The sequence below is a fragment of the Panulirus ornatus genome, chromosome 12 (assembly GCF_036320965.1).
Source record: "Panulirus ornatus isolate Po-2019 chromosome 12, ASM3632096v1, whole genome shotgun sequence".
NCBI lineage: Eukaryota > Metazoa > Arthropoda > Malacostraca > Decapoda > Palinuridae > Panulirus > Panulirus ornatus.
In genome coordinates this window covers 26,980,683-26,999,486 of record NC_092235.1, presented here as the reverse complement: position 1 = coordinate 26,999,486, position 18,804 = coordinate 26,980,683, and the positions used below count along the sequence as shown (strand labels likewise).

Genomic DNA, 18,804 nt, shown 5'->3' with positions numbered 1-18,804 from the left:
GAAAATCTTTATGGTCCAGTACCAGAGTTGTGGAGGAATAAGCTAAGTAATTATACTGTGAATGAACACAGTGTACAGAACATGGAAGGGCTGTATGATAAAGTTCATGAGATGGGGCAGGAAGGGCTGTATGATAAAGTTCATGAGATGGGGCACCAAGAGTATAGAAGTTTCTCCCTGCCTCTGACAAATAGATGATCATATGCATTCACATACCCACAAAACAGTTAGCTGATAGATATTAGAATTGCATTTAAGTTCATGGATAAGAAAGTATTCAACAGGCTGTTCATGTCTAACATAAGGCCAAAATTAGAAAGTGCTCCTCAAGATTTGCCACTGCACATAAAGAAGTATGCCTCCAGTACACATAAATCTAAAGGATGTACAATAGTAGAGTATATTCAATGATTAGGGTACTATGAGTGTCAAACTACCTCACTGTACAGTACAAATACATAACCGAAAATAGTTAATTACAAAGAATAAATGGAAAAGTTTCAGAGTAGGGGAACAGTGCTGGTACTAGAATTAAGGAAGCTGAATTACTGGGAAAGACTGAGATGTCATAGATTTACCCACAATGAAAGAGAGATGAGTGAGGGATGATCTGATCACATCCTTTAAGGTTCTGAACCAGTTTGTTATAGACAGTGAATAGTTCTTCAAAAGATGTAGGGATAGAACAACTAGAGGACATAACATGAATGAGAATAATGCTAAATGAATAAAGTTGGAAAAATTACACAACATGAACGAGAATGATGATAAAGCTGGAGAAATTAGACAAAAGAATATTAAACATGTAATATGTCATCTTATTTAATAAACAATCTTTGAAAGAGAACTTACACCCCAAGTTCACAAATTTAAGTAATCACACACATTTGTAGATATGCATGTACACATGTGAATGGCAAATGCCTACTCAACAGATTGAGTGAAAAATACAGAGAGATTTTTCTAGATTTATGATGTTGCTGTTGTAGGCTGCTGACACTCTTGCGATGATAACAAACTGAAAGAATTGAAAAGATTCAGCTTCATTATCAAGGCATTGTACCACAGTTTCATAGTGTTGCCACAGGTTTGGTGAGTCCCTGGATCTGGTCACCACACGCATGCTGCCAGAGGTGAGGTCTTCTGTCTTGCACACATTAGCACCCATACATCTGGCTGTAATTATGGCTACCAATATCACTGAAGTAACAGACAGTAAGTAAAATATGCAAGAAATATAAGTACACACTAATATTTAATAGTATGACGTAAGGCTATCATCTTCTCCCAAAATATGTGATAGTGTCATATAATGTCTTCAAAGGTTTCCACATCCAGGCCCCACAGACCTTTCCATGGTTTAACCCAGATGCTTCACATACCCTGGTTCAATCCATTGACAACACATCGACCCCAGTATACTACATCGTTCCAATCCCCTCTATTCCTTGCACACCTTTCACTCTCCTGTATGTTCAGGCTCCGATCACTCAAAATCTTTTTCACTCCATCCTTCCACCTCCAATTAGGTCTCCCATTTCTCCTTCTTCCCTCCACCTCTGACACATATATCCTCTTTGTCAATCTTTCCTCACTCATTGTCTCCATTTGTCCAAACCATTTCAACACACTGTCTTTTGCTTTCTCAACCACACTCATTTTATTACCAAACATCTCTCTTACTTACTCGATCAAACCACTTCGCACAACATATTGTTCTCGTACACTTCATTTCCAACACATCTACCCTCCTTTGCACAACCCTATCTATAGCCTATGCCTTGCAACCATATAACATTGTTGGAACCACTTTCCTTCAAACATATCCATTTTTGCTCTCTGAGATAATGTTCTCGCCTTCCACACATTCTTCAGTGATTCCTGAACCTTTGCTCCCTCCCCCACCCTGTGACTCGCTTCCACTTCCATGGTTTCATCCACTGCTAAGTCACTCCCAGATATCTAAAACACTTCACTTCCTCCAGTATTTCTCCATTCAAACTTACCTCCCAATTAACTTGTCCCTCAACCCTACTGAACCCAAAAACCTTGCTCTTATTCACATTTACTCTCAACTTTCTTCTTTCACACACTTTACCAAACTCAGTCACCAGCTTCTGCAGTTTCTCACACGAATCAGCCACCAGTGCTGTATCATCAGCGAACAACAACTGACTCACTTCCCAAGCCCTGTCATCCAGAACAGACTGCATACTTACCCCTCTCTCCAAAACTCTTGCTTTCACCTCCCTAACTACCCCATCCATAAACAAATTAAACAACTATGGAGACATCACACACCCCTGCCACATACCGGCATCCACTGGGAACCAATCACTTTCCTCTCTTCCTACTCGTACACATGCCTTACATCCTTGGTAAACACTTTTCACTGCCTCTAGCAACTTACCTCACACGCCATATACTCTTAAAACCTTCCACAAAGCATCTCTATTCACCCTGTCATATGCCTTCTCCAGATCCATAAATGCTACACACAAATCCATCTGTTTTCTAAGTATTTCTCGCATACATTCTTCAAAGCAAACACCTGATCCACACATCCTCTACCACTTCTGAAACCACACTGCTCTTCCCCAATCTGATGCTCTGTACATGCCTTTACCCTCTTAATCAGTATCCTCCCATATAATTTCCCAGGAATACTCAACAGACTTATGCCCCTATAATTTGAACACTCACCTTTATCCCCTTTGCCTTTGTACAGTGGCACTATGAATGCATTCCACCAATCCTCAGGCACTTCACCATGATCCATACATACATTAGATATCCTTACCAACCAGTCAACAGCACAGTCACCCCCTTTTTTGATAAATTCCTCTGCAATACCATGCAAACCCACTGCCTTGCCAGCTTTCATTTTCCGCAAAGCTTTCACTGCCTCTTCGCTGTTCACCAAACCATTCTCCCTGACCCTCTCACTTCGCACACCACCCTGACCAAAACACCCTATATCTGCCACTCTATCATCAAATGCATTTAACAAACCTTTAGAATATTCACTCTATCTCCTCACTTCATCACTACTTGTTATCACCTCCCCATTTACCCCCTTCACCAATGTTCCCATTTGTTCTCTTATCTTATGCACTTTATTTACCTCCTTCCAAAATGTTTATCTTTTTATCCTCCCTAAAATTTAATGATACTCTCTCACCCCAACTCTCATTTGCCGTCTTTTTTGCCTCTTGCACCTTTCTCTTGACCTCCTGCCGCTTTCTTTTATACATCTAGTCATTTGCACTACTTCCCTGCAAAAATCGTCCAAATGCCTCTCTCTTCTCTTTCACTAACAATCTTTCTTCTTCATTTCACCATTCACTACCCTTTCTAATCTACCCACCTTCCACATTTCTCATGATACAGACATCTTTTGTGCAAGCCATCACTGCTTCCCTAAATACATTCCATTCCTCCCCCACTCCCCTTAAGTCATTTGCTCTCACCTTTTGCCATTCTGCACTCAATCTCTCCTGGTACTTCTTCACACAAGTCTATAAAGCTATACCATTTTGAAAAACATTGTTTTTAATCATTCAGTAGTTGAATCTTTCTTTGGTGACTGGCTGTTAGTTTAGCTCTAACTTTCAATCTTTACATTTGTTACTTATTTTTTATAACTTTAGAGACTCCAGCAACAGACAAAAGTCCACATTAAGGCTGGGCCTTAATCGAAATACAGAGAGGATTGTGAAATGGAAAACATAATATGTCAGTTTTCAGTCTACTTTAATTTTCCATGTGGGCCCAAATTGTACGTGTGTGTGGGGTTTCTATGAGTGGAGGTAGATGGCTTAGGAATACTGAATACCTTGCATATTGGGAATGAGAATCTGATGCTAGGGATAGGATTGTTAAGAGAAAATGCTGCTTAGAAAGATAAACTAGAATATGGGTAACCCTTAGCACACTATCCTATGGGTACTGTATTTGCATTTAAAAGCCAGAATGAAGTGTAAACATATATGTAAACAAACTTTTATCTGTAATTCAAAGTCTGAAATGTATCAGTAGCATTAAAAAACAACAATGATTTAACTATGTCTCCTTTAATCATTATATTTCTCTTCATCTTCCTTATTTTGCCTTGCTCTTGCATTTCTGTTGCTTTTCAAATGTTACCTGGTTACTGTTAGTTTGTGACATTAATCCCTGGTACATCTGTACAGTACTGTCTTTGCCTTGTTGATGTGTACTTTTAATCCATGTCTTTTTCTTTTTTCTTGCCCGATGTCCTTCTCACACCATTAGTCAATCACCTATTAACCCTCTGTATAAACTACACGGAATTTTATAACTCTATTCTACTCTCTGGCCATGAAGTCATGTGTCTCAGGTTATAACCTTAAATAAGTTATTTAGCTTTGTGGTTTTCTCCCACAGGTTATGACCATAAAGAAGTTTTTAGCTCTGTAGTTTTCTCCCAAATATCTTAGTATAATATTTCTTTCCAAATTCCTTGATATTTTCTGCTTTGCTGCTTATTCAGATTCTTGCACTGCATAACTGTTATTCCAAAAAGGGGCTACCTTAGATGAAGTTTTTCTATATCTAGGCTGTTTATGAGAAAATGAAAATTGGTAATGGGGATGTATTATTTCCTATGACTGTAGTGTGTTCAGTAACATGTTGGTATTGTAAGTTCTGAACATAATTCAGAAATATTATACACCTCTTTCTTTTTACTTACATTTGGATCCAGATGTTTCAGATTGATTTTCATATTGATATCTTTCATTTTTAAGATTTTTGTTTGTTTGTATTTGTTTGTATTTATTTATTTATTTATTTATTTTGCTTTGTTGCTGTCTCCCGCGTTTGCGAGGTAGCGCAAGGAAACAGACGAAAGAAATGGCCCAACCCACCCCCATACACATGTATATACATACACGTCCACACATGCAAATATACATACCTATACATCTCAATGTACACATATATATACACACACAGACACATACATATATACCCATGCACACAATTCACACTGTCTGCCTTTATGCATTCCCATCGTTTGTATGTATGTATATGATTTATTGATCCATATAATAACATGCATGGGAGATATTGAAAAGGAATAATGTGGTATAATGGGGTTGATGTGCTGTCATTGAACTGAACCGGGGCAAGTGAAGCAGCCAGGGGAAACCATGGAAAGGTCTGTGGAGCCTGGTTGTAGATTGTGAGCTGTGGTTTTAGTGCATTACACATAACAGCTAGAGAATGGATGAGTGAAAGTGGCCTTTCTTTGACTGATCCTGGCACTATCCCCTAAACATTGGAAATGGTGATCAGTTATGAAAAAAAATGTATTCATAGGTGACAAAATAAAGGAATTTGTGCTAGCAACTCTTCCCCTTCCACCAGTTGTGTTGTCATGGGTGATGATGGAACCTCAGCTGCCTGTGTCTCCCAGCCTTGCTGTCATAGCCACATTTACCAACACGACTCTTATATACGTGAGTATCATGTTATGCAAGTCAGTATGATCAGTTGCTGTACTCAGAGATGGAATAGAAGGCTGATGTTGCCTTGTGTAGAGAGAATAAATATAGAAGATTATCATATGACTTTTGTGGTATATATGGTAAGGTTGATAGGCTGAATGGTGATGAATTCCTGTGAAGATACAGTAAATTGGTTAGGAATGTATATAAAAGAATACCAAGAGTGAAGCAGAAAATCAAAGTAAAGGAGAATGTGCTCAAGGGAAAGAGGAAACATGGAGACAAGTGGATGAGGATAAATTTTTGTGTTTTGAAGAGTTTCTGTGTATGCTTCCATGCTGCTTGGTAGAGAATTAGTCCCCTGACATTCTCTCATTCTTCTCACTGTAGGTCATGCATTCTTTGCTCCACTGATTTGCCTTATTTTTATTTTTGTATGTCCAGCTCATTATCTTAAAAAGTCTTCACTTAGTGTTTTTGCTTACCCTTACCACATGCTCATAACATGTGGCTAATGTATTGCTGTTTGATCAGCAACTTGTTTTAGAGTGTTATATCTTTCATTTTCTCCTTTGGTCTTGTCTTTACACCCCATTCTCTTAGCCCTTTCTCATTAGATACACTAACCATTCTTTTATTCCTGAGCCCATATTTAGATATTCTTAATGTACACTGCATGACTTCATTCCAAGAATCTCCTTAACACCTGCTGGCTCAAACTTGTATTTTCTGTGTATCAATCTATGTCTCTGATGCCGATCCCCTCCAGGAACTCCCATTAAGGGGATGGTCATAGCAAAAGTCTCTGTATATCCCCATTCCTACATGCCTCTCACATCCACCATTCCATGCATTCTTCCACCAATTCTTTTCCTTCAGTACCCTTCCACTTTATTTACCCATGTCATAGGTGGTCTTCCTCTCACACCAACCCCTTTGAATCATACCTACATGCACTCTGCTTCATATGGGAATGATTTTTGCTTTTACACTAATTATATTTAACCAGTAGCTATATATGCAGCAAAACAGCATTACATAGGTAATTCATATATTTGAAGGGAACATTCATATATATGAGCTGTTTGAAAGAAGAACAACAGTATAGTTTAATCTCTGATTATGGGAACATACTGTGGTATTCATTTTGAGAAATTATGTTATCTGTCTCTCTTGAAGGAATGCTTGGTTATGGGAACATGCTGTGGTATTCATTTTGAGAAATTATGTAATTATCTGTTTCTCTTGAAGAAGCATCCCCCTTTACCTCTTCCCCGTACATGGGTGGAACAAAATCCCCCTCAACATAAATTTCCTGTGGGAAATCCCAATACTTCAATGACCTTATTGAATATTGTACCCATATGTGTGAAATTTTGAATTTTCAACATCGCCTCTGGTAAACTAGATTTTTTTTACTTTTTCTCATACATTCATGTCATATCTTTGGTTATCATCCAGCTTCTTCGTGTAATGTTCAAAACTCTTTTAACACCTCATACTTTGTTTTTGTTGTACCCACTTTAGAAATGCATTGTAGGATTACAGGATTAGTTTCTGCTTTGTTGGTAAAAAAAGCTTTGTGATCGATATTTTGATACCTTATTCCAGTTTCGCTCTTGATTAGTGTTGCATCTGGCACCTACAGAGTTTTTTCAATCACTGTTTCAGTGTTCAAGGTAGACTTTTTGATCCTCATGATTTTTAAGGCAGTTTTTTAAACTTCCTTTGCATAGTCTATTGTACATTTTTTCCTTACCAGTGAAAGCTTCTTGAATTAAGTTTTTCATAAATGAATTTTTCTCAAGTAACATTGTTAGGTGAAAATTCAGCTGATTTCTATTGACATTTAAATTACTGTTATCTTGTTCCCTTTAGGAATTATTAGCTGAGGACAGACTCATCCCATGGACATGTAATAGAACATCCTGGTCCAACATGAGTGATGCTGATTGGATGACTTTGAATGCCAAATTATGTAGTGAGACAGGAGTTCAAGACCTACAGCGAATTGAAGCCCTCCTGAGTACTCCATCTGACCATTTACTGGTGGACCAAGTGAGTTATTGCAGCAAAATCTTTTAGTTTTAATGTACCTGTTCGTCAACACTTCTTTTCTTTTCTTTCTTGACAGATGTTAGTGCTCTAGCTTTTTATTTGTAAGTCATCTACATGGCTGTCATAGAACTTTCTCCTTACTATGGGATATACAGTATCTCTTTATTTTGTTTGTCTTTTTTCAAGTAGGTTGCCCAGAACTGAATACAGTATTCAAGGTAGGAATGTATTTTTTCAAAGAGGTTGCCCAGAATTGAACATAGTATTCGAGGTAGGATTGCACTAGAGAACTATAAAGACTTTGTATTAATTTCTTAGACTTGAATTTGAATGCCCTCCTTCTGAATCCAATAATTTTATTTGCATTTTTTACTTTGCTCACTTGGTATATCGGCTGTTGTTCATTTGTTTGTTATGATACCTTGCTGAGGTGGGAGAAACAGTTGAGTATGTAAAATGATTGTGAAAGCAACTTATTTTTTGTTAATACTTGCATGGTAGAGATTATTTTCATATTCCTTGAATTTTATGGTAAAATTTGAAAGTGATTTGATATCACCCTCAGATCCGGTCCCAGAACTCTTCTGCCAGTGCCTCGCAGGCTCTACAGAGCATTGTAAGGTTGTTAGAAAAGATCCAGTCCTCAAGCAACCTTCTGCAACTTCTGCTGCTTGATCAGCTCGAAGATTCATCTGTAGAAACTAATGCTAGAAGGAAGAGATCAGGAAATGAGCTGCAGTTGCTGCATTATAATGAAATTATAAAAGTCGAGGATCTATCTGAGGAATCTTTTAACAAAAGTAAAAGATCAATTTTGGCTGCAGTTAGTGATGGAACAGAGCAGGAACTTTTAAGAATAAAGAAACTCCAGGTTTTCACGGATGATATTCAATTGAAGTATATCATCAAAAACATGTAAGTCTGAACCTTTATATATTTTTTTGCTCATATTTGCATTGTGAAAAATCATCATATGTAGTTTTTTATCTCAAGACTTTCATGAATAGAGTAGTGATACTAATTAGGCTTGTCTTACTGTAGGCCTATATACATTTTGAATCTCTCTCCTGTAGATGCTTTCTTTTTAACATCCTTCTGTATACCCATGACCACAAATTTATTTCTCCATCCACTCATGTTTTGAGACATCAAGCTCGCCATTCCTCAGTTTTGGTATCCTTCCATATTTCACGTGTGCTAGAATGTGTCAGTTCCCTTGTGTGTCTACCCACATGTAGTGTCTATAAATGATGTTGAAGTCATGAGTGAAGTAAGAAAACAAAACTGCATCAGCTGACAAAAGGACTAAAATGAACGTAGTTGCATATATGGTTGATTAAAATTAACCTAAACATTTGCAAGGTAATGAATATAGGATGCTAAGTCCTTGAAATAACTAATGGAGCAGAAATAAAACTACGAACTACAGACAGACTGTCTGCTGGGAAGTATCAGAATATTCAGCTCTTAGGTATATGAATAGAGAAATATTTAGCAAGCTATTGATATCCTACATAAGGCCAAAAGTAGAATATGCTTTGCAGGTTTTAGTCTGCACCCAAAGATGCACAAAGAATTTTTAGAGATGTTATCCAGAGGACATTAACGAAGTACCAGAATAAAGAGATCTAAGCTACAGGGAAAAGCTGGAGGTTTCAGTTTTACCCATGTGGAAGAGATAAGACTGAGGGGTGATCTGATCATGATTTTTTAATTTTTCAAACAAGAGTGATGAAGTGGACAGTACTTTTGAGAGATATAGTTATAGAACAACCAGAGGACATAATAGCAAATTAAGTAGAAATATGTAAATAAAGCTTTAAAGAAATTATTTTATTGTTTAAGACTGCATAATGATTGGAGGCTATAAATTTGTCTAAAGTTGAAAAGAAAAATTAGGGGAACCAATTACAGCTTTTAGGTTTCAGAATCAAATTGGCATTGTGCATAGTGAACATTTCTTTGGAAGATGGCAAGGAAGAACAAGAACCAAATGTGCCTCTATAGCATTTGAGTGGAAGTTAATGGAATAAGCTAAATGATGAGACTGGACGGACAAGTATTCAGAAGTAAAAAAAAAATTATGGTAAAGAGATGGTAGTGGCTCCTCCACTTACAATAGAAATAGTTCATTACAGTCATCCAGATCTCATCCTTCCCTACCGCATCACACACAATAATTTCCCATTCATTTTTGCACCCAGATTCCTATTAGTCATCCCATTTTTACATGAGTGCTGATACATATCAAGGAAATGTGTAGTAGTAATTATGCTAATTTGCATTTGGATGCTGCAGCATGGTCATCTATCTGAACCTGGCAAAGGATGCTGTGCATATTGGTAAGCACTTACCAGAAGAAATCCAAAACATCCTTGGGACCAGAGCAGATCCCCAAGCTGTGGAGAACATGGCTGGTTAGTTGCTCTTGTTGGTTTGGTAACTTGGGGTTTCTTTACTCAGCAGCAAAGGCTTGGCAATTTAACACACTGTGAGAGATAATTGTGTTTGATCTAACTTGAGTGTGTATTTAGATAAGATTGTATATGTTGATTCCCATGTGGAATATTTCTCTGTACGGATTTAGAGGTAGATTTCTGATAGAGACTCCAGAATGTGGTAACAGAGTTTGCAAGAATGTGTGAAAGGAGAAATTTAAGAGTACATGTGAATAAAAGTAAGGGAGTGAGGTGCAGTGGGGGCTTGAAAGAAGATGATATGAATGTAAGTTTGAAGAGTGAGGACCTTGAGGAGGTGGAATGCTCTCAGTGTCTAGGAATGGATGTGGCAGCAGATGGTACCTTGGGGTTGAAGTGAGTCATAGGTTGGAAGAGGCTAAGGACAGACATGCATTGAGGACTGTGTAGAAGGAGAGATCAGTGTCTGTTAGGGCAAAGATGGGTAAATTTGAAGGTATAGTTCCAACAGTAGGTTGTAGTTGGTAGGCAGCCAATGACCAGGAAAGTATATTATTAGTACTACCCACCTGGGTATCAGGAGTGTTAGTGACATCTGCTTAGTGAGCCGGCAGTTAAGTGGTTGTCAAGTTGCCCTCCTCTGACCTAGGTAGCTGTCTTTTCTTTGTGCTTCACTAACATGTGGACTGCTTGCATTCTGTCCACAAACATACAATCTCTCTTTGTCATATGTAACACTTGACAACACTTAACTCACGCAACTCATTCTTCATAACTCTAGATTTTCTCGTGGTGAGTACTATGCGCTAGCCCTGCCTCTAGACAAAATGGTAGGAGCAATAGATAGAAGTAGTTGGTAGGAACATGTAGGCTGAAGCATGAGGTAGAAATATTAGGTAGAAGTAGTTGGTAGGGGCATTAGATAGAAGTAGTCGTTATGAATGTTAGGTATGAGCCACTGTAAACACTGTGCTAGAGTTGCCCTCTGCCAGTGGCCTGTTAAGTGTGAGGCACTCTGGGCTAAGAATTGGCACTGGAGTACTTTAGGTATGGAGACTCTGTTGCTATGGCCACCCCTTTGAGGGAGTTCCAATTGAAATAGGCATCAGAGATATAGATAGATAGATAGATGAGTCTTGGGCCTTGAATACAGAAAGAAAGGAAGAAGCTGGATATGTTGAAAAATGAAATTCCAGATGACAGTATGTGGTATGAGGTTGGTTGATAGTGTAAGGAGTGAGTGTAAGAGAGAGGTATGCTACAATAGAAAGTGCAATCAAGCTAATCAGGGTGTACTGAAATAGACTTATGGGAAGGATGAGTGAAGAAAGAATGACCAAGGAAATTTATGTGTCAGAAGTGGAGGAAGACTGAGAAGGATATGGGAGGAGGGTGTGAAGAAGGCTTTAGGGTATCAGGACCTGAAAATTCATGGGGATGAGAGGCATGTAATGGATAGAAAGAATTAGACTGATGTGGTATATGGGGGTAATATGCTGTCGGTGAGCTAAACTAGGGCATACAAGGTGGTTGAGGTATTTCATGGAGTAGTCCTTGGGGTATGGTTCTGGTTTAGTACATTCAACATTACAGGTTGAGAAATATTTGCAAGTAACCCCAATGTTTATTCATAATGCAACCCTCAAACATCTCATTTCCAACACATCCCCCCTCCTCTGCACAACCTTATCTATAGCCCATTCCTCACAACCATATAACATTGTTGGAACCACTATTCCGTCAAACATACCCATTTTTTGCTTTCTGAGATAATGTTCTCGCCTTCCACCCATTCTTCAACGCTCCCAGGACCTTTGCCCCCTCCCCCACCCTGTGACTCACTTCCGCTTCCATGGTTCCATTTGCTGCCAAATCCACTCTCAGATATCTAAAACACTTCACTTCCTCCAACAAAGGCCACATACGTTCACACTCAGTCTCTAGCTGTCATGTGTAATGCACTGAGACCACAGTTCCCTATCCACATCCAGGCCCCACAGACCTTTCCATGTTTGAGAGAGAGAAAAAGAAAGCAAATAGAGATATACAAAAATTTTTCAGTGCATGAAGTCACAGGTCTGTATGTATGGTTGTAACGTATAGTGATTGTTTAACGTCTTTTCTTAGGAAATGCTATGGCTGCTGTTAAATGTAAGTGCAGTAATATATGACCATCTGACTAAAGCAGAATATGTAGTTTGCAAAAAACAAGGTTTTTACAGAAAAGAAATGTTTATATAGAATGAGATTAAGTTTTACTAAAAGTTCTTTCAAAATAGAAACCCCTCAGTTTTCACTGAATGTAATATCATGTGAGTAGGAATGTGTGTAAGGTGTGGTAATTCTGTGTGATGCTCTCCCCAGGCCTGGTGTCATCATTGCTAAATACATTGGCACACCTTACTACCATCATTCAGCAGCCTGGAACTCTCAGTGATGTCATCCTCAGCCCACAGCTCAAGAACCACCTTTTGTTTTTCTTACCTGAAGCGTGAGTAATGCTTTTTCAGTCTTTTTTTTATCATTTAAAAAGGAAAATCATAGTCTCTGTATTTGAAGTACTCAAACATTGAACATTAGTGATTATTTTTTGAGGTGTGTGGCTGGATGATGATGTAATTCACTATCAAATCTGTAATCTCACATTATGAATATGTTTGACTGCTGCATTATGGTTTTGATGGTGTTGCCATTACCTTGGACACATTCCACTGTTGACATTGCAATGAGTAATGAGACCTGTGGTAGAAAATCTAAATTTCTCATAGTGACCTGCTGTAATATGTATGCTATGTAGTAAATATCTTTGATTTTCATTATATTTTGCCTTTCTTTGCTTTCTTGATTTTTTTTGAGTCATTCTAAGTTCCTGTTGATTATAATCACTACATTGCAAAATGAATGCCTGACAATAGACTTTGTGATTCTAGGTTTATGATGACCTGCAGTATCTTGTCCCTTCCACAGTCAGGATGTGGTTGAGATCATGTACAACTTGATGGAGGCTCCTCAGCTTAACATGCCGGCACCAATCCCACAGCTATTAGGGGTCCTGAATGTCACTTACACTCTTCTCAGCAGGGCTTATAGTAAGTACTGCACCCTCTACTCTTCCCTTACTTGCTGATAATTCTCAATGCCACTAGTTCTTTTCTTGGGTAAACCCTGAATTAAGTGATACATCTGTTGATTCTTCAGTTACTGAGTGTTTACAGCACTCCCTACCTGGTCCTTGCCTTCTTCATCTGTCATGTGTGTACAGTATGTACCACCTACAGTGTCCTTAGTAAGACCCACAGTAAGTGTACCCCTACCTCCTCAGCTGCACATAAGGGTCTTCATAAGCATCTCAAGATTAGTATCTCCTTGCTCCTACTTAAGCCTCTGGGCTTTTCAAAGTTACCTACATTGTCCTGTAGTAGAGCCAAATGGAAGCACAACGAATCTTTTTTAGCTACATTAAGTCTTCACTGCTTTGTAGACTTTTCTTAGAAGATCCCATGTTGAACTCTCATCTGGCTCCTCTTTAAGCCACTAAGGGAAATTAGGCCTCCTACAATGTCTTCAGTAAGCCCCACAACAAGCAACCAGCCTGCTTCTTTGGCTGGTAAGGCTTTTCATTATTTAGAAACTATTTTCACCAGGACATACAGTACATGATAAGTACCCACACTTTTTGTCCTTCAACTGTTGGTACATTGACTGCTTTTCCTGTTGTTTTTAAGGGCTTTTATTGCTAGGTTCCTTTTTTTTCCTCAAAAGGGGCCACAAGTAGTGCCTGCCTTGTTGATCCTTCAGTTACCAAGGGTTCAAATCAATACCTACACTATTTTCATTAAGCACACAAAATTACCCACCCTCTTCCTCCTTAAGTTACTGGATTTCTTCTGTTATCAGCAATTCCCACTGTAAATACCCAGTTTGTTTTCCATTCAGCTGTTGGGTGAACCTTAGTATAACCTACACTCACCTCTTAAGGGCAGATGGTTAGGTACTCACCTTTTATTTCTTTCAGCTTCATGAGGGCTCTAATCCCATAGTGGCCTGTGTTCATAAGAACTTATGTAAAGAAGCCAGAGTTTCATGAACAGAAAATTTTAAAGCTACTTATGTTTATAATTTAGAGTCTGATTCATTTATGTGAAAATCCACTACTCTATTGTTTGAGAAATGACTGCTTCATGATCTGATTTTATATGAAGCTTTTTGATTTTTTTTCTCTTAGAAGACAAAAAATCAGATTTTTGTGAGAAGCCCTCAATTTTCCCATGATTTAACTTTGAGGTGTTTCTAAGTTAAGGTTAGTTCTCATTTTGATTAAAAACCTTGTTATGAATTGTCATATATTGTACTTCACGTAAATGACGGTAGAAATGGTTATCCTACTAATCTAAAGCTCTGTATCTATTTTACAATGTTAATCTCTCTGTGTAAGTATCCCATGAGTGTGAAAATCCTTTACAGGTGAGGGAGATATGTGGGTGTGGTGTGAGGGTGGTTGCCCCTATACAGCTGGCCTTATCCACCATGTTGGCCTCCTCCCTCGCATCATTGCCCTTCCGTACCTATGGGGGATCCATGGACTGACCAGTGTAAGTAAAGATCCTCCACATGATGGGAGGAAAGTAAAAGAAGGTGGAAATGTGGGATAGGGTAGTTTTAGAACTGCTTGTTGAAGATGGTAATGAAGGCTCTTAAGCATAGATACAATGTCACAAGGCTGAACCTTTATGCTAGATATATGAAGGCATAACATTTTTTGTGGAATGACATTTTTTGCAGCAGAAGTATTATTTGTCTTTCACATATCATTACTTTGTGTCTGTATATGTCCAGTAATAGTAGTGAATGATATGTTGTACTAGAAAGAAGCTGATATTGTTTTGAATGGATGCATTTATGATTTTTCAACCTCTGGCAATATTCTGATTCTAGATGAACATATCTTAAGATGTACAGTTTGCTACTCATTTTGTGTATGGGATGATATTGCTGAAGTTCTGACATAGCTGTTTTCAGTTAGAAATGAAAAATTATTTTGATACTCCGTTTGCTGTTAGGAAAGAAAGATGAGGTTATAGATAATCAAATCTTTTTGAGAATTAAGAGGCATTTTTGATAAAACTATAGAAGACTTTGATGAGCCTGCACCATACCTTGCAGGATATGATAGTACTGCTAAGCAACATGACAGTTTGGCAAGAGTATCCTTGTGGAGAGGCAACCTTGGGGCACCTCATCCCTCTGTCCACAGCTGTTGAGCACCTTCCCCCAGCTTGGTCCCATCTGGAGACCATCAAGGAAGATATCCGGAACATGGAACATTACCTGTGCAAAAATATCACTTACATTGTGAAGGAACTTACCTCAAACACACAGCTGACAGAAAGCCTTACAGCTTTGGTGAGTGGAAATGGCAGACTTTTTCTCACATTTTGTTTTGCAGGGACCTTATGTGAAAGTTATGTGTGTAATAATGTTAAGAGACACTATAATTACTGGAGGAAGTTCATGTAAGGAATCTTTATAAATGTAGAGATGAAGATTTTAGTATCATTAGACTAAAAGATTATGCTGATGTCCTGTGTAACATGGTAAGATTTTCCAAAATATTTGCACGTGTTTGGGCAGTTCAGTAATATATAATATCCTGAGTACTAAGTTCCAACACATCAAAAGATTGACATAAGTCAAAGATGATTACATAGCACGAGAAGGAACTCCTTGGATGACATGATAATCAGATTTAATTCTCTGTAAAATACATTGAACATTAGATTGATTTAGTAGGATAATAATTTCAGAATGACAATTAACTCTATGATTTGTCTGATTAAGCTCAAGGTAACTCTCTAAAGAATACAGTTTTCAGGAAGGTGATTTTTTTGTATGACATAATGAATCACACGTTACCTTCTGCACCTGGGGAAAAAACTATAGTTCCTCAGTGACAGTAAACCTCACACTGACTTTTTAGATGATCCAGTAGACAACAAAGCTGTTCCCCAGCCTACTTAGCAAGAAGATAAGCTAAAGATCCACAGAAAACCAGTAAATCCTCTATGAATTTTGCAAAGAGAATGTTAAATGATAATCATCTTGCCAACCTATCATTTAACTTTGATCATCTCTTTTCTCTTAAAGAGTTAAAAGTACATAACTGAATTAATGACTGAGCAACTCATGAAACATTAAACAGCTCACCAAACCTTAAGATATCTGATTAACCCATATTGGTGCACTAACCCAAATGATTTGGTTAGCTCTGGATATTACACCAAACCGGGTATAATATAGCAAACCTTAAGCAGGTCACTAAGCCTTAACTGACTTAGTAATTTCTGAATGATTTAATAGAAATGTAAGTAACTTGCTAAGATGTGAATAACTTATCAAACTAATCACTGAACACCCTGAACTCCCTGATTGGTGATCTTTAAAATTTTAGGCAAAATGCTGAAGTCCAAATGGCTTATTTAACCAACATAATCTTTTCCTTTGTACCAGGTTGAGGACCTTGTTCCTAGGAAGGTGGATGTGGGTGCTGCTTTCCATCTGATAAGATCCTTTAGGCAATTGATGGCCCTAATTGAGCCTCAGAAGTTCTTCACCACACCCCAGGGAAAATCCATCCTGCTGGAGTTTCATGATGCATTTGCTGAGCCACTGGTTAATCCTGTGTTGTACAGGAGGTAAGTGAGTGAGCCTACAAAGATATCATTCTTGTATATGTTAGACTCTCATTGCTGAAAGGTTAGGACAAAGCTTGTACATTTTACCTTCAACAGCTTTTTGGCCTTTATTCCGCAGCAGAACCTTAGGTCTGATGGACGAGTTGTTGGTGTGGATGGGGAGAGATACCCACAAACATTTCATCTCCCAATCCATTCAGTATGCCATCTATCATGCCCATGTCATCATCACGGCTCTCAACGATATCTTGAAAGGTATTGGTGTTACCCTTTGTGTAATGTATGTATTCATTAGGAACATTAGACAGGAGCCTCTGCAAACACTGCGGTAGACTTACCTTCTTCCAGTGGCCTGTTAAGGATGAGGCACTAAAGGTTAAGAAGTGGCACTGGAGTTCTTTAGTTATGGAGACTCTGTTGCCATGGCCATACCTTTGAGGGAGTTCTAATCATAATAGGCATCAGAGATAAATTTTTTTTATTCTTTTATTATACTTTGTTGCTGTCTCCCGCATTAGCAAGGTAGCACAAGGAAACAGACAAAAGAATGGCCCAACCCACCCACATGCACATGTATACATAAATGCCCATACACACACATATACATAGCTATGCATTTCAATGTATAGATACATATACACAGGCATATACATATATACACATGTACATATTCATACATGCTGCCTTCATCCATTCCACTGCCACCCCGCCAACCCACGCGTGCGTATGAGGCAGCACTAGGAAAAGACAACAAAGGCCACATTCCTTCACACTCAGTCTCTTGCTGTCATGTGTAATGCAGCGAAACCACAGCTCCCTTTCCACATTCAGGCCCCACAAAACTTTCCATGGTTTTCCCTAGACGCTTCACATGCCCTGGTTCAATCCATTGACAGCACGTTGACCCTGGTATACCACATCATTCCAATTCACTCTATTCCTTGCACACCTTTCACCCTCCTGTATGTTCAGGCCCTGATTGCTCAGAATCTTTTTCAGTCCATCCTTCCACCTCCAGTTTGGTCTCCCACTTATCGTTCCCTCCACCTCTGACACATATATCCTCTTTGTCAATCTTTCCTCGCTCATTCTCTCCATGTGACCAAACCATTTCAATACACCCTCTTCTGCTCTCTCAACCACACTCTTTTTATTACCACACACCTCTCTTACCCTTTCATTACTTACTCGATCAAACCACCTCACACCACATATTGTCCTCAAACATCTCATTTCCAACACATCCATCCTCCTCCACACAACCCTATCTATAGCCCATGCCTCACAACCATATAACATTGTTGGAACCACTATTCCTTCAAACGTACCCAGTTTTGCTCTCTGAGATAACGTTCTCGCTTTGCACACATTCTTCAACACTCCCAGAACTTTTGCCCCTCCCCATCCTGTGACTCACTTCTGCTTCCATGGTTCCATCTGCTGCCAAACCCACTCCTAGATATCTAAAACTCTTCACTTCACATGTCAGAGATATAGATAGATAGTATTGTACGGGGTGGGAGTTTTGAATTAATGGGGTCCTATCTCTTGAACATTCTCCTTTATCATCCAGCCTCTTAGATTTATGTATGCCGTGTGTTGTAGTCAGGAGCTTATGTGTAGCTAAGTATATATAGGTGACTAAAGCCCATAGCATATGTACCTAATGCAGAGTAAGTCAGTTAATCATGTAGGTCCTTGTGTCAAGACCATCATGACAAATTAATGATTAACCATAAGGCTTTGTTATTTGTTATAGAATTTATTTTATACTAAGGAAATTTATTTACTACAGTTTGAATTCTTAACTTTTTTGTGAAATGATTATCATAAAATTTTGATAAATTTGAACAGATTTGGTGCAGTTTATGATTATTTAATGTTCTGTCACTGGATGGAACCAAGGTATATGAAGCAGCTGGGGGAAACCATGGAATGATCTGTGGAACCTTGTTGTAGATAGGAGGCTTTAGTTTTGGTATATTACACATGACAATTAAAGAATGGTTGTGAGCTGGTGAGGCATCTCTTAGTCTCTCCTGACACTACCTCACAAATGCAGGAGATTCTGAACAAGAATGAAAAGAAAGAATGAAGTATAATCTTTATTTGAATTCATAATAGTAGAATGGGATAAGACCTAAACTCTTAAAAGGCTATTACAAT

At 38.4% G+C, this 18,804-nt stretch overlaps 1 protein-coding gene across 1 annotated transcript in view; it reads left to right on the top strand.

Annotated features, from left to right (window-relative positions):
- LOC139751921 (uncharacterized) overlaps positions 1 to 18,804 on the top strand; it is a 217,934-nt gene that overhangs the window by 41,017 nt on the left and 158,113 nt on the right. The window contains 11 exon segments of the mRNA XM_071667621.1: positions 1,088 to 1,215; positions 5,392 to 5,483; positions 7,350 to 7,529; positions 8,095 to 8,444; positions 9,828 to 9,946; positions 12,311 to 12,437; positions 12,914 to 13,035; positions 14,411 to 14,538; positions 15,110 to 15,349; positions 16,454 to 16,638; positions 16,757 to 16,893. Coding sequence (XP_071523722.1) covers positions 1,088 to 1,215; positions 5,392 to 5,483; positions 7,350 to 7,529; positions 8,095 to 8,444; positions 9,828 to 9,946; positions 12,311 to 12,437; positions 12,914 to 13,035; positions 14,411 to 14,538; positions 15,110 to 15,349; positions 16,454 to 16,638; positions 16,757 to 16,893 — 1,808 coding nt within the window.